Here is a 21,639-nt window from a genome sequence, read left to right as displayed (position 1 = left end):
AGAAATCCGCCTGCCTCTGCCTCCCAAGTGCTGGGATTAAAGGCGTGCGCCACCACCGCCCGGCGCATGTGTGCTTGTGTGTGTGTGTGTCTGTAGGGGTGCACATGTGTGTACTTGTGTGTGTGTTTCTGTAGGGGTGCATGTGTGTGCTTGTGTGTGTGTGTGTCTGTAGGGGTGCATGTGTGTGCTTGTGTGTGTCTCTGTAGGCCAGAGATCAATGCTGGGTATTATTTCTCAAGCATTGTCCACCTTATTATTCAAGACAGGCTCTCTCATTTAACCTAGAGCTTATCAAGCAGGCTAGGCTTCTGGTCCGGGAGCCCTAAAGGTACACTGGTCTGCCTCTCTAGTGCTGGGATTATGGCATGGGACACCACATCCAGATTTTATATGTGGCTTTTGAAGTGCCAAGTCAGGTTCTCATGCTTATACAGTAAACACTTTACTAACCAAGCTATTTCCCAGCCTTGTTAAGCTTGTTGACTATGTGTGTGCAAACAAGTGTGTGCATGTGTGTGCATACAAGTGTGTGCATGTGTGTGTGGTCTATGCACAGTGCAAGCATGTGTAGGACAGAGGGGAATGTCTGATGCTCTCTATCATTGTCTGCCTTATTCTAGGACCTCTCTTGAACTTGGAGCGAGACTGGCAGCCAATAAGCTTTCTTGTCTTAATTGCCTACAGCACCGCAACAGGGCTGCAGACAGGTGTTGAGTGGCTAGACTCCTCTTCTCTCGTGGGTGCTAGGGATCTAAACATAGGCCCTCATGCTGCCACAGAAGGAGCTCTTACTTCCTGAGGCATCTCCCCAGCACCTAAGCTCTTATAAGCCCCTTAACACTATCTGCAACTTTATACAACTTGTGGGGTCCCTTGCAACTTAGACTACATGTGTGAGTTCTAGGTAATTTTTCATGAGTTAAACTAAAATGGTTTAGGGGAAAAAAGAAAGAAGAAGGAAAAAAACATTTCCAAATACCAATTGTATAGGAAATTCTACATTAAACAAATACATCATCCAAATGGTAAAACTTTACCTGCAATAATATAAAAGGAGACACAGCAAAACCAAAAGAATGAAAGCCATTCCTCCTAAAATGGCCAAAAGAAACACCGTGTGATACGTGGTAATGTCCTGTGTCACAACGGGACCTAGAAGGTCAGAAAATTGCATTTTAGAGCTTTGAATTCCTTTATGTAAGAATAGGAATAATGAATTGAGAATGTAATGACTTAAAAAAAGAAAAACAACCCTCTTTCTGCCTGGTAGATAGCAGTGGTCGGTCAGAGACACGATGGCTGTTTTACTTGAGGTACTGTCACTCCTGTCCATGATGGCTGCTAGCCCTTCACTGGCCGGTAGCCCCTGATGCTCAGGTATGAAATCTCTTACATCAAGGGGATTCCCACGCCCTCCCATTAGAGGAGAATCGAGCCTCTCTCAGCAGCATGCCCAGAATTCTAAATACATGATCTTTTAATAAAGGAAAATAAATGTATGATAAACCATTGAGTAGATCCTCATGTATGAGAGGAACCAAGTATCTGGGGATTTTACAAGGTAGGAAAAAATGGCTATGACTTTATTTGCACTTTTCCTGGAAATTACTGCTGTACAGAATATCTTTTGCCTGAATGAATTGTTTTATATATATGATAGAAATTTACTGTGATTTTAAAATCTCAAGTCTGACCAAAATATTTTCCTATTTAAAGAAATTAAATAGTCATTCATGATATTGTTTTTGTTTATTTTTAACAAGGCTAACCTCTTATGGTCCTAGACCTCTCTAGCACTTAAAGATAAGATTTGCTAGTGATAATCAGAACAAAACAACAGCTTTTAATTTGCAATGTAACGAACACCAAGGGGTGGATTTAAGTTTTGCTCTTGATGTTCAAGGGCAATGAGAATCAACCTCATAATGTTATGAGTAATATAAATCAGGCTCACATGGTAGCTCACAAGAGATTGGTGATAAAACCTCTCAATGACATTTATTCTTGTCCAGTTTCCTGCACTGTAAAGAGACAGGACACAGTAGCTTCATACTATTTATTAACAAGTACCCATCTGCTTTACTAAAAATTTACTTTTGATGTTCAATGACAGATTTCTTTTTTAGAAATATCTTTTATTTATTAATTTTTATTAGATGTTTTCTTTTTTTATTAGACATTTTCTTTATTTACAATATCTTCTTTCCCAGGTTCCCCTCCAAAAGAAAAAATAAAAATAAAGTAAAATAAGAAAAAAAGTAAAATAAAAAAAACCCTAAAACGAAAACAATCCCCTGTTCCTTACCCCTTCTCCCTGCTCACTGCCCCACCCTCTCACACTTCCTGGCCCTGGCATTCCCCTACACTGGGGTATAGAACCTTCACAGGGCCAAGGGCCTCTCCTCCCATTGATGACCGACTAGGCCATCCTCTGCTACATATGCAGCTGGAGCCAATAGTCCCACCATGTGTACTCTTTGGTTGGAGTTTCAGTCCCTGTGAGCTCTGAGAGTACTAGTTAGTTCATATTGTTGTTCGTGCTAAGGGGCTGCAAACCCTTCAGCTCCTTGGGTCCTTTCTCTAGCTCCTTCATTGGGGACCCTGTGCTCAGTGCAATGGATGGCTGTGAGCCTCTACTTCTGTATTAGTAGGGTACTGGCAGAGCCTCTCAGGAGACAGCTATATCAGGCTCCTGTCAGCCAGCACTTGCTGACATCCACAGTAGTGTCTGGATTTGATGATTGAATATGGGAAGGATTCCCAGGTGGAGCAGTCTCTGGATTGTCCTTCCTTCAGTCTCTGCTCCATAGTTTGTCTCTGAAAATCCTTCCATGGGTATTTTGTTCCCCCTTTTAAGAAGGAACGAAGTATCCATACTTTGGTCTTCCTTCTTCTTGAGTTTCTTGTGGTTTGTAGATTGTACTTTGTGTATTCCGATCTTCTAGGCTAATATCCACTTATCAGAGAGTGCATACCATGTGTGTTCTTTTGTGATTAGATTACCTCACTCAGGATGATATTTTCTAGTTCTATACATTTGCCTAAGAATTTCATAAATTCATTGTTTTTAATAGCTGAGTAGTACTCCATTGTGTAGATGTACCACATTTTCTGTATCCATTCCTCTGTTGAGGGACATCTAGGTTGTTTCCAATTTCTGGCTATTATAAATAAGGCTGCTATGAACATATGAACATAGTGGAGGACACATGCTCCACTATGTTCATAGAAATATCTTTAAGGAGACAAATTTTCATTCCCTCCCTTTCTCCCTGTTCCCTTCTGTCTCCTTCTCCAGGGTTTCACTATAAGCCCTGGTTGGCCTGGTTGGCCTGGTTGGCCTGGAACTTCCAGGAACTCTTTTGCCTCTGCTCCACTAGAGCTTGGATGAGCCAGCATGTCTAGCTCAAGTCTTTTAAAGAGCTAAATGAATCCAAGGAAGATCACTGGGGTTTGGAATTGGTGATGTTTCCTGAGTCCAGAAGAGAATGGAATTCTCTCTTTAATACAGTTCATTTAGTGGGTAGGAAAGTGTGTACGCAGATGTCTGTATAATGCCTTTTACTGTTCCTGGGACATTTTAATATAGAGATAATATTCAAAGACATTGGATTTGATCCTCCACACAGAAGGCAAGAGAAGGACAGGCAGACACTTCGGTCTTGTAAGACCATTCTCAAGGTCTGTTAAGCACTCAGAATGCAGTTATTGTAGTCTGTGTCAAAAGAAATCTTCATAAAACTCACAGCTTAAACTTTAGTCTCTGCTTAAGCCGAGAATTAAGGAACAAAGCCATAATCGTTTTCTTCTTGGTTTGTGGCTCAGGGAAGCACAGCTTCACTGAAATTTGTCTTAATAAAAGAGATAACAGGGAGATTGTCCACATATGCATCCCCATGACGTGCACCACTGGGCTAGGGTGAGGTTGCTTTTCACAGCTCCGAGCCTCTTCTTTCACTGCGTGAGAACTCCTAGGGAGCCTGTGCCAGGCACAGGTTTCCTCTTTATAAAAGCATATATCAATATTAATCTGTTACATGGTAGGAAAATGGACAGCAACAGTTGTTTGAAAATCCATCTAAGAAAACTCCCCTTTGGTGGATGGACTTTGTGGCGTTCACTCTGGTACCTGAGGCATTTCGTTTCTTTCTCTCTTTTGTCTACTTTTGTGTACTTCAAATTAGAGAAACAGGGTGTTTCTGTGCCAGGTTCACGCTGCAATACTGTGAGAGCAATTCCTTCGAGGAAAGCGCTGAAGAGTGTGCATTTTCTTAGATGGGAATGTGGTGACTGAATGGAAGGCTTTTCCACACCCATCTAGGAATGGCTCCATTCTATTAGTTACTTAGAAGGTTGGAGCATGAATTCTATAATGTTGAATTAATTCAACATTAATTCCATTGCTAAAATATTTTGAGTTTTCATTTGGAAATGCATCAATAGTGTCTTTGTATGAAGTCCCTTTTAACCATAGCTCATATTTAACCTATCCCAATTAAGTAACTCAGGACAGCATGTACTTTAACATGTGTTAAAAACAACACAAAGCAAAATCCCTGATGTATCCGTAGCATACATATTGCCGAGGAAACTGGATTCTTCAAGGTTGGTGAGGCCAAGTGGTATGCTTTTAAAGGCAGCAATGGGAGACATCACTAGGAAGAATTCTTATGAGAAGCACATTATTCTGAAATGTCACTGGAATTGAGTAAGTATATATACATATACATACACACACATATATGCATATATTTATCATGTCCTAAACTGGAGTCAACCTATACATTCTCAGTGAAGATTACTCTTTTGAACATTAGGCATCTAGCTTTTCACTAAACTGATAAGAAATGCTAAGCCAAGCATTTTGCCTCAGGAAGCCCCCAGTGGTGGCTTTTTGCTGAGAGCTTGTCCCTCAAGCTTACAGATACACCAGGCCATAGCTGTTTCAGGAATCAGGGAGGAGCAGGTCCCAGCCTCTTCTGAACACTTTCATTAAGAATTCCCAAAGGCAACTGTCTGAGCAAGAGCGGACTGGAGACAGGACCGTTTCCACCACGCCTTATGCCCAGCCTCCACGTCAAAGTTCTAGGCACTGCTCCTGGCCCACAAAACAGCCTTTCTTTGGCGTTCTAAAAGAGTATAACATGAACTGCCTGTTGAAGTTATATTTAAGTGAATGTTGAGCTCAGACCCCCAAAGAAATCCACCTGGATTGCCACCCCTGTTGGCTCTGCCTTACCTGGGCTGGGAGGAGACATGGCTGCCACCCAGTACCCTAGCTGAGGAGCAATGTACGTCCACGTAAGCTGGCTGCTGTCCTGGTGCACCAGGCCCAGGCCACTCTTCAGCCACGTTCCTGTGGGGATCGGAAAAGAACTTCATCAGGGTACATGGGCACGAATGTTTATGAAATCCACTTTAAATGACACATTCACAACTTGCTGGATAGCCAGACAGTCACTTTACCACCTACAGACTGTACACAGCTTCGGTAAAAAGTCTTTGCAACTTCCCTGCAGGGACAGGTGAACGGTTTTGGATTTTCTTTGTGTTATCAACTAACTGTATTTCAGCCACATTAGTGCCTGCCTTTCTTTCCAAACAGAAAATCTGAGCAGAAGGCCCAGGAGTTCCAAAGAGTCAGAGTACTGGCGTCAGTGTGCTAGGAGTTGGTAGAGGTGGAAAGAGGGAGCCCAGTGTCATTCATAGTATTTACATTTAAGTGAATAAGAACATTTCTTATCCTAGTTAAGGCTAGGTCTCAATTATTTAGAAAAGATTTATTTGCTTAATCTATGTTTGCAGCACCAGGGATGCTAAGCAATTGCTCTGCCACTGAGCCCCCACCCCATCTCCAGCCTCAGTTTTAAAAATATCCATTCATCAAGCCGGGCGGTGGTGGCTCACGCCTTTAATCCCAGCACTTGGGAGGCAGAGACAGGTGAATTTCTGAGTTCGAGGCCGACCTGGTCTACAGAGTGAGTTCCAGGACAGCCAGGGCTACACAGAGAAACCCTGTCTTGAAAAACCAAAAAAAAAAAAAAAAAAAAAAAAAAAAAAAATATCCATTCATCAATGCCATCTTTGCATATCCTGGGTGAGTAAGTCTGGTGTAGGCAATAATATTAAAAAGTTGCCATTTAAAAAAATCTGTGTGCTAGCTCACCATGATATATTCATTGTCTTATAGTCATTATCTATGATTCTCACAGCAATGCCGTACTGCGTGATTTCATTTCCTTGGGGGAACGGGAGGTTGAGGAATGATGGGCTTTAGAACTTTCACAAGGCCTGGGTGCTCCGAACACAGCATGGAGGGACCTAGGTCTGCCTGACTGCAAGGTTGCGGCCATGCAACGCTCCCACAGATCTCCCCAGAGACTGACGATGACAGTGCTCCTTTCTCAAGCCTGCAGGCGAAGGCTCATGGATGGAGACAAACTAGTTCTAGGCCAACAGACTGTTTCCTAGCTCAAAAGGCAAGTGCTCCCCAGCAGGAAACTTATATTGAGGCCTGTGATGGCCACTGTGGGCAGAAGCCCAAGAAGGAGGCAGCCAGGTAAGTGCCCCCCTCCCCACACCCAAGGCTTGTGCACACCTCTCCTGAACCAGCAATGCTGGCACCGGCTGCACATACAGGAATGCTTCTGAGTCCTTCCTACTCCTACAGTCACAGACTACCCAAAACTGCCACATGGATGATCCTGGCTGGATCAAGTGTGTCAAAGCGGTTGACCCTATGTCTCAAGTTCCAGGGTCACATATTACTGAGGCAAAAGTAGTTTTTTTTTTTTTTTTCAAACTGGAGAAAAAACAAAACAAAATAACACTTGGGCTGCTTCTAGTTGCTATGGCAATGCTCAATGGAGTGGGTAGAAAGGTGCTTCCCCCCTCACACTCCTTTTTCTTTGTACAGCAGCAGCAAGGAAGGCAGGGGACACCAGGTATAGCAAGGGCTCTGCATTCATGAGTTATGAATGCGACAGGCCTGCCTGTGAAATCATGGCTCTAGGTGGTTTTGGTTGAAGCTGAAGCAGAATGTAAGCTAAAACAAGGTTTCTAAAACAAGCATGAGCCCGTGGATGTCCAGATTGGACTCATTTCCTGAGTCATGGATCATGTCAATTCAGAGATTGTGTAGCATCTGAGAGTGCCAGTGGTTCCATGGGGCTTCTGAGGAAAGGGAAACAGAAGACACTGAACACAGTAGTAGAAAGGAGGGTTTCTATGCTGGGCAAGGACATTTCTCCAGAAGAAGAGAACAGCTAAGTTCCAGCTGCTCCCATCACTCCCTCGTGCTCTCCTTCTGTGTGACTCACAAACACCACCCACTCCCACGCACACTCCTCCACCAGCACAGCAGGCAGCATCTTTTGGATTAGCCAGGATGTAGCCATGCACTCTTTGGTTGGCTGGTTCCCCAGATTAGATGTTTGAGTCACTGCTCTTCAAATGGGGTGGATGCTAAATGGGATCCAGCAGATAAGAGCTGGGAGCTGAGTCCTAATTCCTGTTCATTCATAAACTGCCAACTCTGCCCAAGTTGCTTCTTAGAAGAAAATCAACTGAAAATGACTTGAAAAACTTCTCCAAGTTATGTATGATGCAAGCCAAGTGGGTGGAGCTATTATCAACATTATGAGTCCATGCCCACTTACCAGAAGACTGGTCTCTGTTCTAGCCTGGAAGATGGAACATAGAAAGGCCATCTGCTAAAGACGTCCAAAGTGGTTTGGAAGGTCAAGGAATAGTGGAGCAGGGCTTGTCAGTAAGGACAACAGGTGGGGAGGGAGACAGGAGGGTGACAAGGTCACTCAGAAAATGGAGCACCATGGAGAAGCATGAAGCAATGGGCCAAGGACTGGAAAGACAGGTTCAAGGTGAACAGGAGGTAGTAGATAAGCCACAGCTGGGAAGGAGCTTCTACATTTGCCTGGGTAGAACTTGGAATAAACATCAAAGCTAAGGAAGCTGTAAACCAAGGCCAACTAAGGTCCTGTGCCATCTGCTTGTCCTAGCTAGTCCTCATGATTGGCTTTTGTAGGTCTAACCTCACACCCTTTTCCTCTATTCTAAAAGACACACATCTGAGTTTGGGGAGAATTTCCTGCACATCTGCACATTCTGTACCTCCTCATTCCTAGGAAACATTTTTACTGGATCATTATTTTTCCAAGACGTGTGCTCACATGTTGTTTTAGGTCTGACCTCCTCCAATGAGTTACAAACTCTGAGAGTGCCCACCTATGTATTTTATACCTTTTTGTCTTCTACTAAGTGTATGGGTTCCTTTCTCTACCACCCTTATCTCTTCCAATTCCCAACATTAGTTAGTAGACAAGGCTAGAGGGGAAAAGGGGTGTCAACTTGATCTCATGGACTACTTCCTGATGATTAGGGAAGTTCCTTGGGACAATGTTGATCTTTGTCCTTAGGATAACTACAACCACCAAGCAGCAAGCAGCGGCAGGAGCGGCAGGAGCGGCAGCCACTGCACCTCTTGGGCTCTAGCATTTTTATAGCCTCTCAAGAGTCCCGAAGATTCTAAACATACACTTGCAGGAACTATCTGCAGCTGGCAAAAATCACACCCCTGACAGAGTACAAGGCAAATCCTAGTCAGCTGCTGTGGACAGTTTGAAGCAGTCCCATATCCCACACCTGGGATTAAAATAAAAACATTCCAATAATGTTTCTATGTTTAAAAAAGCCAAAATTCTCATTACAACCAAGTACCTAGAACTATCTCCAAACAGGAACTTACTTTCACTCGAGTGAATGCAACAAATAGCATCAGTATCCTTCCGAGAAAGGCGGGATGTGGTTGACAGGAAAGCTATCCTAGCAGCAGTGGGGCTAAACTGGGATGCTCCCCTTCCAAACAACAGGGAGAGAAGCCAGCTGGGGAGAGTCATTAACTTTGGCAGATCTTCTAGATAATACACAATAGGGTCTGACAAAAGTGTGATGCTGTTTTGGGATTCGATCATGCTGTTCCTGGCAAGGGCATCTTCCAAGATTTCTGTTTTTGTGGGAGGGAAGGCTACAGGAAACATAAGAATTAATGAATTGTGTGCTGGAAGCATGTGCTTCTCATTACTGAGACCCTGATGCCATGGCAGGACAATGGGGCTTTCCTCCCTGGGGGAAAGGAGGAGGAGGAGGAGGGGGAGGAGGAAGAGGAGGAAGAGGGCTTGCCACCTGCACATTGGTGCACAGGTGGGAACTGTGCTTAAGATGGGCAATAAGGTGTGGGTTCTTTACAGGCAAAACCACGAGCAGAACAGAAGAAGCTCCTTAAGGTGCCCTGTGTTGAATAAGGTTATGAGATAGCAGGGTGCTAGAAAGGGTACTTTCATATGCACATGTGCAGATACCAGTCCTGTTCAGACAACACAGAGCAGGGTTTTCTGCTTTATAAGTGGAAGAAATATTCAACTGTAAAAGACCTTTATTTTTCTACACCTTCCACGCCGGTGAGGCCACCTTTTGGATGGCTGTTGGTACTGCTGAATATGGCCTCTGTGAAAGGGCTGTCCTTGTGAAGATTCTCGTCTTTGTGACCCAATCACAGGGCAGGCCCCAGAGAACAACAGTACCTGGTTTCTTTGGCCCCACTTCATCTGCTCAGCCTTTTTATTTTTCCCTAGCCTGTTCCTTCTTAACCCCTCCCCATGGCTTCCCTGTAGGACTCCTATGTCCACTTCCTACGCAGGCAATTGAGACCACTGCTGGGACACACAGAGATAACGGCTGTCACTTGTTGATGGCAGTTAGACAAAACTTACACTTTCTAGTGCATTTCCCAGGGTGGCTTTAATGAGGAAAAGTCATACAGGTGCAGCTGCATGAACCTGGCTGCTGAGTGGGTATCTCAGACTTAGCAGGGTGACTTCTATGCTCTGACATGAACTGTGGTTGGAAGTGTTTGAGTGAAGGTCATGTGGTTCCTTTGCCAACATCAAGGAAAGAGATGTTGCAAGATTGGAATTCCTAGCTAATCAATTCTCAAATAGCTTTAAGGAATTTGGACTCCTTTTAATGGAATCTTGAGCAAAAATCAATACATACAACAGACAAAGGTAAGCTGCTCATAGAAAGGGAAGCAAAGTCCCTTCCCAAAGGGATATTATTCTGTACCTGCCAAAGTAGTGACAAAAACAAAGAAATATTTTAAGAATATGTTTTCCTTTTAATCCCAGGTGTGGGATGTGGGACTGCTGCAGACTGTCCACAGCAGCTGATTATGATTTGTCTCATGCTTTAGCAGGGGCATGATTTTGCCAGCTGCAGATGGTTTCTCCAGTTGTGTGAATTTGAATTCTGGGGACTTTTCAGAGGGTGTATTAACCTGAGGGCCCTGAGAGGTGGGGTGAATTGTTGGTTGGTGTTTTTAGTGCACAATGAAGAAATAACAATAAGAAATTAGATATCCTGACTTCGAAGGTCAAACTTCCCCCAAGGAACATGATGTCCCTAATCAGCAGGAAGTAGTCTAACGATAATGCTGTCCTCTTTCAGACAGCTGATTTTATTTAGGGATCTCTCTCTCTCTCTCCTCCTTCTCTCTCCTTTTTTCTCTCGTATCTAGTAATAGGGGGTGAAACCTGGGGGAATAGAGGGTGGGAAGAGAAGAACCTACAAAGTAGCAAAAAGAAAGCTACATGCCAACATTTGAGAAGGAAGTTTGACACAAATACCATGTAATTTTGATTCAGACTCAAGTGTTTTTCTTGATTATTTGAGGCCATGGTCATGATCAATGACCAGACTAGGTTCAATGCCCCTAGGAACATGGACTTGAGGATTCTGGAGGTGTGTGATTACTCTTATGACAAGTTTTTCTGCTGCCCACATGTTCACTGTCCTTTCTACACATAACGTCCTTCTTGTCAAGTTTGGTTCCTTTGCCGCTGCTGAGGTCCAACTTGCCATGATCAGCACGGTTACCACCTCCTTATTAATGTACTGTCTAGAATAATATATTCAGGCCGTGTGAGGGACATGAGGACAATCCAATTATCACACAGTGGCAACCTGAATCCATATATATACATATATGCATATATACATACATATATACACATGTATATATGCACAGAAATATTTTCAAGAATGTGTGAGGTGTTGAAAGAGTGAGCCTATCTTTTGGTGTCTTTGTTATGGAGTTAGCTGGCATGGTTCACTGTGTGGAAAGCATTCTGGGTTCTTTACACAGGAGCTGCATTTGACTCTAATGGTTATTATATATGGTAAACATCAGATGCACCTCATCCTTATCTTTAAGATGGGGTGGGGTCTCCTAGCAATCACTGATGTGCTAGTTGGTTACCATGCAACAACAAAATCAACTTTTATTTATATAACATAAAAGTATATATAAAGAAAAGCAAGTTCAAATATTGAACTAGTCTCCCCAAAGGCCAAAGGACTCTAAAATATGAAAAAGGACTCAGTTCAAATGCAACATCTCCTTTGAAAGAAACCTAAAGAGCCCAGCTTTATCTTGCTGTCCCTGCTTGGCATATTTATTCTGCCTGGATACTCCTCTTTAATAGGAAGGCTACCTCAGCCCAACTTCATAGTAAGTACAACGGTTATGAACATCATTGAGTTAAAGAAATTATAAGCAGAACCCAACAAAACTAGAACAGGTTATGCATTGAAGTTGACTCCTTGCATATTAGGCAAAACACAAGAATACAAGATTCTACTTTCCTGTTGAGACTTTTACCATATTGGACTTCAAAGCACTGAGTGGATGAATGCCTAGAACTATGCAGGGCCAGCTGATCTCACAAATGTGAATTCCAGCCGGCCACATTCCAGTTGTGTGAACTGAAGACATGTCCCAGAAGAGGAAGGACATGTCCTTCATGTCTTTAAGCCATTGAAGATTGTGAAGATTATGAAGGCACTGCTTCCCATTTCTACAGTATTTGGCCTGGGCATTTTAATATGTGCAGCTCAGTGCCTCACTTCTTATTCTAATGTATTCTAATTGATATATTCTTCCTGCACAAACTAGAGTAACTTCTAGTAGATCTATAAGCTAGATGCCAGGAAGACTTCTGCAACCACCCAGAAAACCCATCTCAAAACCATTCTGCCAGTTAAAAGTGGTTATTGTTCACATTGCAGAGTATGGCCATCTCTACTCTCACACCTACATTTTGACTGTGCAGTATTCTGAAACACTCACGATGAACAGCAGGGTCACCTATGTTGACACAGGATGAACTGTTGTAAGGAGAAATTAAAGCTTTAAACCTGTGCTGACTAGAAAGAAAAGTTATGGGCCTAAGAATCCATCACAAGCTGGCCCACATAGGCCTGGGAAGGAGCAAGCAAGTTATTAGATATCATAAGAGCTGGCAGGTCAAGAAGACATAAAACTATAAACATAGAGGAAAGCATGTCTAGGCAAATGAGGACATGTCCAAGGTCCAGGCCTGCAAAGACATGCCTGGCAAACACTAAGTAATGGACCATCTGGTCCTCTCAGATATGGTTTAAGGTCAGATGCTCTGTTGACTCAGATTAACACCAACCTTAGGAATTTTCCACTCTGTTCTATACGTAATAGTTAATATTTGAACTAGCCAATCATGTATGACCACACTGATTCCTTTGTTCCCTCAGACCTTTTTCCTATAAAAACCCCTAACTTTCAAGCCTCGTGGTCGGCTCCATTATCTCCTGTGTGAGATAACTGTGGTGCCAAACCAGGGCATCCTGAAAATTAAAATATACCTCTTGTAATTACATCAAGATGTGGTCTCTCATGATTCCTTGGGTGTACATCCTCCTGAGATTTGAGTGGGGGTCTCCCCCAGGGGTCTTTCACTGTGACAACACAATCCTGCTGCTGTCCTGCCTCATGGCTGTTGGCCTTGGTCAATAGCATTTCCTCTTGGGCTCTGGTTGAAATAATCAGCATAGGGTCAGCATAGCATGGTTGGGGTATGGCAGTTTTCAGAAAACACAAAGCAAACTTCTCTAATCCTCTCAGGGTCCTCATTAGCATCACCCACCACCACCATCGGTCCCATCTGGACTCCTCAATATGCCTGCTGTCTCAAGGAGCTGGATAACAAGCCTTTTAAGGCCTTAGTCTATATTACTTTAGGTTAGTTCCTTTACTGCGATGTTCTACCAACCGTCCATACAGAAGTCTCCAGATTAAAGTACAGTTTATTGCACGATTTACTATAAGTAAGTGGTACAGGTTCATTCAGATGGGCACAGGGCAGCACTCCTGGGACCCATGAGGGTCACAGCGCAGGGGGAGGGTCAGCTTAAGATCAGCCATGACCACCAGTGAGACTTCAGCTCAGAAGAAAAGGAAAAAAAAAAAAAAAAGAAACGACTAGTAGAGGATGTGGGAGCTCTTGAGCTCCACTTACCACACAGCAGAAGAATTCACAATTTCAATAGTTACAATATCAAAGGAAAGACTGGCTATAAATACGTGAGTGATCTTCTCTGAAATTACTTTTACCATGGAATCAGTTAAGAGCAAACATCCCATGTCAATTACAGAGCTAACTATTTTTTGGGTAACTATTTACCTTATAGTTTGTGTTGAAAGAAATCAAACAGAGGAGCAGAAGTTATACAGGGGTGTTTGGATTCTTCATGGCTTTCGAAAAGGAGATTTCAGGACTGGTCTCCACAAGAAGAAAAAGGAGGGAGATTCACAGTAGCTGAGGGCTTTGTGTTTGAAGCAGGAACTGAGAGGCAGGCTGAGTATTAGAAACCAAGACAGAAATAAGCTAGCATTCACCTAATACATTCTCTTAATATAGAGGATCAGCCTTCCAAAATCCTTGAAGTTTCCTGTTATGGCTCCTTTCCCCAAACTCCTTAACTCATGAAGCCTTTAAAGGGGCTGCAACATGAACAGGGCAGTTTCTGAGGAAGAGGTTCATTCTTTAAAAAAAGATTTTGTGTGTGTGTGTGTGTGTGTGTGTATGTCTGTGGCATGTGTGTACCTGTATTTGGGAACATGTATGTGATGGTGAATGCATGGAGGTTAGCAGACCATGTTTGGGAGTTGGTTCGTGTCTTCTACTTTATTGAAGCAGAGTCTCTTGATTCTGCTGTTGTGCTTCCTGCATCAGGCTTATGGGGATCTTCTGGCCCGTCCTTCTATCTCCATCCCCATCTTATCTCAGAAGTTCTGGGATCACAGATGTGTACCCCATATTCAATTTTTTTTTTTTAAAAAATATGGATTCTGGAGATTGAATCCAGGTCATCAGGTTTGCAGGACAAGTGTTTTAACCTGTCTAAGCCAAATCCCAGGACCCTGAGACTTTTTTTTTTTTTTTTGAGAGAGGGTTTCTCCATATAGCCCTGGCTGTCCTGGAACTGACTCTGTAGACCAGGCTGGCCTTGAACTCAAAAATCTGCCTGTCTCTGCCTCCCAAGTGCTGGGATTAAAGGAGTGCGCCACCACCGCCCGGCGACCCTGAGACTTTTAAGCTACAATAACATATTTATTTTATTTAATTAATTGGTTTAATTTTGTGCTGGAGATCCAGCCAAGGGTCTTACATATGCCCCAGTTCGTAAGGGATTTGGATTACAGGCATGTGCCACTGTGTCTTAATAATTAGCTGAATATACGCAACCACTTGTTTTCCCCTTTAAAGGCTTGATGAGTTAAGGATAAGTTTTGGGAAAGGAGCCATAATGGGAAACTTCAAGGATTTTGGAAGGCTGAGGGAAAGCTTCTATCTTAAAGAGCTAAAAGCACCCAAGACATAGACAATAGAGTATGAACTCCACATTTACAGTAGCTACATACAGATTTCAAGGATGGAGACCACTAAAGTATGAGATTCTCTCCCCCTTGAGAGAATTTTTTTCCCATTATCACTGGATATTTAATTCCCACTTAGTGATTAACAAATACCACCACAACAGCCACAGACGAGTGAGTGGGTTAGTAGGACTGTGGTCCCCAGCATGAGAAAAATGGCTCAGAATGAAAGATGGCATACCAGGGAGTCTGCAGGTATCTGTAGAGGTGTTATGAGACATTTCTCTCCATGGCTTGCTGAAGAGCTTGCTAAAACTGAGGTGTGTGTGTGTGTGTGTGTGTGTGTGTGTGTGTGTGTGTGTGCACATGTGTGTGCACATGTGTGTGCACTGTGGTTCAATAGGTAGATCTGGAGGAAAGCCCAGGGGTCTGTTCCAATAAGTTCCTGGGTGAAGTCAGGCCACTTGCCTGGACTGAACTTCCAGTTGCAAAACCTTCAGATAAGTAGACCCATAGGGCTCGAGGACTTTCTCTAAAAATCCCTGATGTCATTTCCTACAATGTACTGAAAGCACCTTTGTAAGTACTTTTCTCATTTGTTCAGGAAGTAATTGAGCCCCTGGAAGAGCCTACTGGGGGTTGATGGAGTCAAATGTGTGTAGAAGACATGTTGATTATGAATGAAGCATTCCATACTCTGCAACCTGGCTCCCGTGTGTGAGGCCAAACTGGTTCCAAAATCAAGACCCTGGTGTGGACCATTATATCTGAGTCTGTTATGCCCCAAAGACAGTTCCAGAGAAGGCTACAATGCGTTCTTAGGATATCAGCTCAAATGTCTCCTCTTCACAGGCTCTGACCAGCTTATCTACCCCTCTGACAACACTCTGCTTAACTGCCTTGTGGTCCTGACTTCATTCAAGTGCATGGATACACTGCCTCTTCTAAGAGCAAACGCCGTGTCACAGGATCATGTCCCGACTCTCTTTGCCTCACTGCTTTATGCCCAGAGCCTGCAGCTGAGAGAGGGCTGGCATGAAGATGTTGTTTAGCAAATGTATGCAATGGGGCTGGAGAGCTAGTGAGAGCACTGGCTGCTCTTCCAGAGGACCCGGGTTGAATCTCCAGCATCCACATGATGGCTCACTACCACCTGTAACTTCAGTCCCAGGGATCTGACATCCTTTTCTGGCCTCCATAGGCACTGTGGTGGACAGACATACATGTAGGTAAAATAACTACACACAAAGAGAAAAAAAATCCTAGACAAATGAATTGTTTAATTAAACATTTTAATCACCTTTATTTTAAATGATTATTTTTACTTACGTATGTGTCTGTGTATATGTACATATGTATGTGTGTGTGAATACATACTGTGTGTGTGAGGGTGTCTGCGGAGGACAGAAGAAGGAGTTATATTTCCTGGCGATGGTTTTAGAGTGGGTTGTGAGTTACCTGAGTTGGTGCTGGGAATTAACCCCAGGTCCTCTGGAAGAGTGGCCAGTGCTCTTAACCCCCGAGCCACCTCTGCAGCCTTTACATTGATTCTGCGTGTGCATGCATGCTGGGGCACTCATGTGGAGGTCAAGGGATACCTTGCTGGAGCCAGTTCTTTTCTTTCGCCATGTGGACCTGGGCGACTGCACTCCAGCTATCAGGTTTGGTGGCAAGTACCTTTCCCCACGAGCTGTCGAGCTGTCTCACTAGCACTCATGCAGTTTTACAAAAGGAAGCCAGGCTTAGAATTCCATGGCAAGGGGCTCAGCGGTTAAGAGCCTGTGTGTGTGTGTGTGTGTGTGAGAGAGAGAGAGAGAGAGAGAGAGAGAGAGAGAGAGAGAGAGAGAGAGAGAGAGAGAGAGAGAGAGAGATATTCTACACATCAGGCATTCCTGCATCAGGGACCATCTGCCCTGGACTCAGGAGTTATTTGAAAGTTCAATTTCAGACAAAAACATTTTAAAAGAAATAAAGAAGTCTCTCATACAGTGCACTGAACTTGTTTTTTAAAAATCATTTGTCGGAGGCTGGAAAGATGGCTCAGTGAGTAAGATCATTGGTGGTGAAATCATGAGGGCTTGATCTCAACTCCTCGCACCAATGTAAAAAGCCATGTGTGGCTGCCTGTGCCTGTAAGCCCAGCCTTGTGGGGTTGAGACAGGTGGGTCACAGAGGAAGAGACCTGTCACCACACGCATGTGCATGGGTGTATGCACCTGCACACTCAATGTGCGACACACTCACACCAAATTATAAAGTCAAAATAGGTGGGTAGAAGCAGAAATAAGGGCATACTACCTCAAACTAAAATTCTAACTAAAAAATCTCTATTTTTCAAAACTTTGATTTGTGTGTGTGCTTTATGTATGTATGGATGTGTTCATGTGTGCATGCGTGTCAGGATCTGTCACTGAACTCAGAGCTCAACGCTTAGCCAGACTAACTGATAAGCAAGCCTCCAGGATCCTCCTGAGTGGCTCCTGTGGATCCAAACTCAGGTCTTCATGCTTGTTCAGCAAACACTGTACCCACTGAGCCAGTTTGCTCACTCCTGAAAACAGCAATCGAATTTAAGTGTAAAATGTAATTTACTGTAAAGCCTTCTTCTAACACACTTGATTTTGCTTCTCCTTATCACACAGGGTAGAGTGACTGCCATGTAAGCCCCTGCAGACCTGAGTTTGATCTCTGGAAACCACATAAGGGGGAAAGAGATGAAGGGGAGAACTGATTCCACAAGGTTGTCCTCTCTGCACACACACACACACACACACACACACACACACACAGTACTCCACCCCCAAACACTAATACTACTTGCCCCAGAATACCTGTCCTTAGTTGAAGGGACAAAGGTGGCACAGGTGGCCATGAAGCCATTGATGCTCAACTGAATGAAAAGAGCAGCAATGGGCAGATGTGTGCAGATGTGTGTGTCTGTACGCACATCAGACATATTCCTGTGTGAGGGATCATCTGCCCTGGACTCAGAAGTTATTTGGAAGTTCAATTTCAAGTGGTGATGATATTAAAAGTACTGAACCCCCAGGGGGGCATGGACACTGGCATCAGACTAGTGACTGGAGGAGTGTCCTAGGGAGTCACCCCGAGGGGAGACTGCAGTGCTACACTAACAGAACTTCAGGTCTGAGCCTGACTTTCCTTGTCATGTGTCACTGAAGATTTGCAAATGGCATATGGGCTGATAGCAATAATAACAATGATGGTGCTCGGGAAGGAGTGAGGGAGGAGGAGGGGAAGGATAATGGGGAAGGGAGAAGAGAGGGAGGAAGAAAAGGAGGGGGAAGGAGTGGGGAGGAGAAAGGGGAAAGGAGAGGAGGGGCAAGAAGAAGGGGAAAAGGAGGGTGAGGAAGAAGAGGGGGAGAAGATGATAGGAGAGGTGAGGGGTGGCTAGGAAGGATTTCCCTAAGTGCCTGGTCCTGCTCTAACTTCTCTCCTTTCATATGTCTATGATGTAGGGATTCTGCCTATTGTACTCTTTTCACAGACATGAAATCAGAGGCCCACTATGGCTAAGTAACTGGACCTAGCCCAAATACCATGAGGCGTAGGCCTTCAAATTCAATTTGTTGTAACTGCTGGTTTGTGGCTCCCTGTTTTTTCTGCAATGCTAGAAACTATATACAACCACGGTAAACCTACCTGCTACTATCACTTTGTAATTATTCTTTAAAGTGAAAGGAAGTAGGCATAAATGTAGCTAAAAATATCTGGGGCTTTGGATGGCTTAGTGGTTAAGAACACTGGCTGTTCTTGTAGAGGACCCAGAGTCAGTTCCCAGCATCCACACTCCAGTTGCAAGGGTCTAACACTCTCTCCTGGCCTTCACCAACATCTCTATGTAAATGGTGCATGTACATACACACACATGTACACACACACACACACACACACACACACACACACACACATACACACACATACACACACACCAGATAACTAGCTGGTGAGCTGGGTATGCAGCTTGGTTGCTATAGTCTTTAGCATGGCAGAAATGGTGATAATATATACCTGAAACATCAGCTACATAGCAGTGTGAGGCTAGTCTGGGATACATGGCAGTTTGTCTCTAACAACCACCACCACAGCAGCAGCAAGAATAACTTATGGCACATTGATGTCCTAATTATTTTCACTTAGGCTTATAGTAGACTAAACATCACATTTTTGCTGAAAACCCAGGCACACTGGAAGGCCTGTAGGTTTCCGGGTGGTGGAAAGAGCCAGCGGAAGGATATGAAGTTGCTACACCTAACCAACCAGCTCTATCAGTGGTAGCTAATGGTTAACTATTAAAGAATACAGGCTTCCTCTGAGAAGGACTGGCTGCTAACTCTTCAACCACAAACTAACTACTCCTTTGTCAGGCTTGCCAAAATGGTTTCAGTTAAATCCAAGCATGGTAAGTTATAGTTCTACACAGAGTGAGATTTTAAGAAAACCAACACCCTAAGAATAGAATTTTAATACAAAAGTGCCTCAAACCACAGCTACCTGAGAACTAATTTTCTGAAAATGATCATTACGAGCACACCACCAACACAAACACCTTAACAATGCTCAGAGACAGATGGATGTTACAGGGTTGTTTTTTGAGTTGCTAGGCAACACTGGAAAATAACTGTCCTTCTTAGATCAGCCCACAGGGCAGCACAAGTATATTACAAACTCTAATTCTCATCCTTTGGGGCAGAACACACACCCATCTTACTCCCCCAAACTCAAAGCAGAGGGTCTGTGCCGCACTCTGGGATCTTTGTCTAGAAAAAGTTCCCACTGAGTTCTCAGCACTGACCTACCTCCTCAGCTCCCTCAACTCTTTGCAGACCAATTATCCTCTTCCCTCCTAAAAATCTCACCAAAACCCAGTTCACTCCCAGGCTCATTTTCCTATCTGGAAAAATAAGAGGCCTTTTGCTAGCATGTGCACAGCCCCTGGTTGAGTCCCTCAGCACTCCACAGGCCAGTTGTAGACTTGAGATCTTAGAGGCAGAGGCAGAGGCTCTTTAGAAGTTCAAGGTCATCTTTGATACCTAGTGAGTCTGTTTCTGTTTCTCAGCTAGTGCTCCTTAGGAAATGGCCTATTTGTCTCTGTTAGGGGTACGCTGACATCGCTCTTAGGTAGGCCAACATCTTCCTTTGTTTAATACCCTTAAATACCACATCTGTTTTGGGTGGGTGGTGGGAGATAGAACACATAGTTCTAAAGCTAATCCCATATATAAATATGTACTTGAATTGTTAGACAAATAAACATTTCCATTTCTAACTTTTACCTATACAGTGTAACACAGTGTATCCTTAGAAGTCATTCAAACTACAACATGCCACTCTGAAATCCTTCATCTAGACACATGGTTAATATTTTAATATCCATATAATTTAGCATATCTGTATCTCTTGCCATTTCTACATGTCAGAATTCTGGGTCAGTCTTTTTTTTTTCTGGGTCAGTCTTGAAAACACATTTAAGCAAGTCCTTGACAGTCTCTAAATTATTCTTAGAGACCTAGATAACACTTTGACCAAACTTGAGGTCAGAGAGGCATATAAAAATGATCATGACTTCATTTTTTAAAGAAAGAATAGTTTTAGGTTCACATCAAATTTGAGATAAAGGTGCAGAGATTTTTTTTACTCCCTCCCCCCTAACCCCTATAACATTCCCTACAATAAACTTGCCACACTGATGAATCTACATTGATAAATAAATGAATGTACCTGTATTCTAAGGGGCAAACCCAGCATGCCTTACCTAAAAGCTTGGTGGGTCACACAGCAAAGCTTGGTGGGTCACACAGCAAAGCTTGGTGGGTCACACAGCAAAAGCAGTCATGTTCCTTCAGAAGTAGACACAGACCTACTGCACAGGCCATTTATGGTGTCACTCCTGAGCACCTGCTATGGATGCGTCATAACTAGTAAGAGGCTGGTTAAGTAGCCACCATTTCTATAGCAACCCACACATAATCTGCCTGCGGTGTTTGGGAAGGCAGCTAAAACTGGATCTCACCACATAGCTTCACTCTCAGGGTAGGCTTCTCTTACTGCCATCTTGTTGAAGAAAGTGGATTCAAAAAAACTGAGTGACACTGAAATAGCAGAAATACAAATCCAAAATCTAAAACACTATTGATTTTTTGATTATTCAGGATCAGTCACTTTGAATTCAAACCAATGACCTCGTTTGCTTATTCATGAGTGACCATTCCCTAGGGCAACAAGTCATACAACCTCACACTCCAGAAAGCCATCTGCTGCCCTAGTTATACACTGAAGAAAGAATAAATGTCCATAAAAGAAAGCAGACACAATTGGCCCTTATTGTCCTGAAAGCCACAGTTAGCACATATTTGCCATGACTGACTTTCTTCCCCAGATGTGAGAAGGTCAAACTGGCTCCTGCACACAACTAAGCATGGACACCGATCACTTTACCAGGTACCACCCCCACAGGCTATAGGCCACAGCATGATGGGAAGGACTGAAGTCAGAGAAGCCTGCCAATTCCTTAAAAGATAAGAGCTTCACACTCCAGTCTCCTTTGCTGTGCAAAGCAAATGTTCTTCAAATACAGCACACAGAGCATGTATGTGCAACTGTTTCAATGTAGCACATGCATGCTGTGCCTCTTCAAATAAGTGGTGATGAGCCAACTGATAGTGTTGTACCATACTCACGAAAATCCAATTCATGTGTCCTGACAATATATTAATATATTAGGTCACCCTCTGATGAACAGGGTCAACATATGAAGATGTCAATTTCTTTCTTCCTTTCCTTCTTCCTTCCTTCCTTCCTTCCTTCCTTCCTTCCTTCCTTCCTTCCTTTCTCCCTCCCTCCCTCCCTCC

General features: G+C 43.6%; 1 protein-coding gene across 4 annotated transcripts in view; it reads right to left on the bottom strand.

The window, feature by feature from the left end:
- Fam171a1 (family with sequence similarity 171 member A1) overlaps positions 1–21,639 on the bottom strand; it is a 128,277-nt gene that overhangs the window by 4,365 nt on the left and 102,273 nt on the right. For 3 of the 4 annotated variants that reach the window (XM_031359630.1, XM_031359631.1, XM_031359632.1), the window contains 2 exons: positions 5,240–5,356; positions 1,038–1,152 (listed from right to left, as the gene is read on the bottom strand). In XM_031359630.1, coding sequence (XP_031215490.1) covers positions 1,038–1,152; positions 5,240–5,356 — 232 coding nt within the window. The remainder of the gene's footprint in view (positions 1–1,037; positions 1,153–5,239; positions 5,357–21,639) is intronic. The other variant, XM_031359633.1, reaches the window with a different exon arrangement.

The sequence above is a fragment of the Mastomys coucha genome, unplaced genomic scaffold (genome assembly GCF_008632895.1).
Source record: "Mastomys coucha isolate ucsf_1 unplaced genomic scaffold, UCSF_Mcou_1 pScaffold7, whole genome shotgun sequence".
In the NCBI taxonomy this organism is placed as follows: Eukaryota; Metazoa; Chordata; class Mammalia; order Rodentia; family Muridae; genus Mastomys; species Mastomys coucha.
The sequence above is the reverse complement of the archived record's forward strand: the minus strand, read 5'-3'. Positions and strand labels throughout refer to the sequence as shown.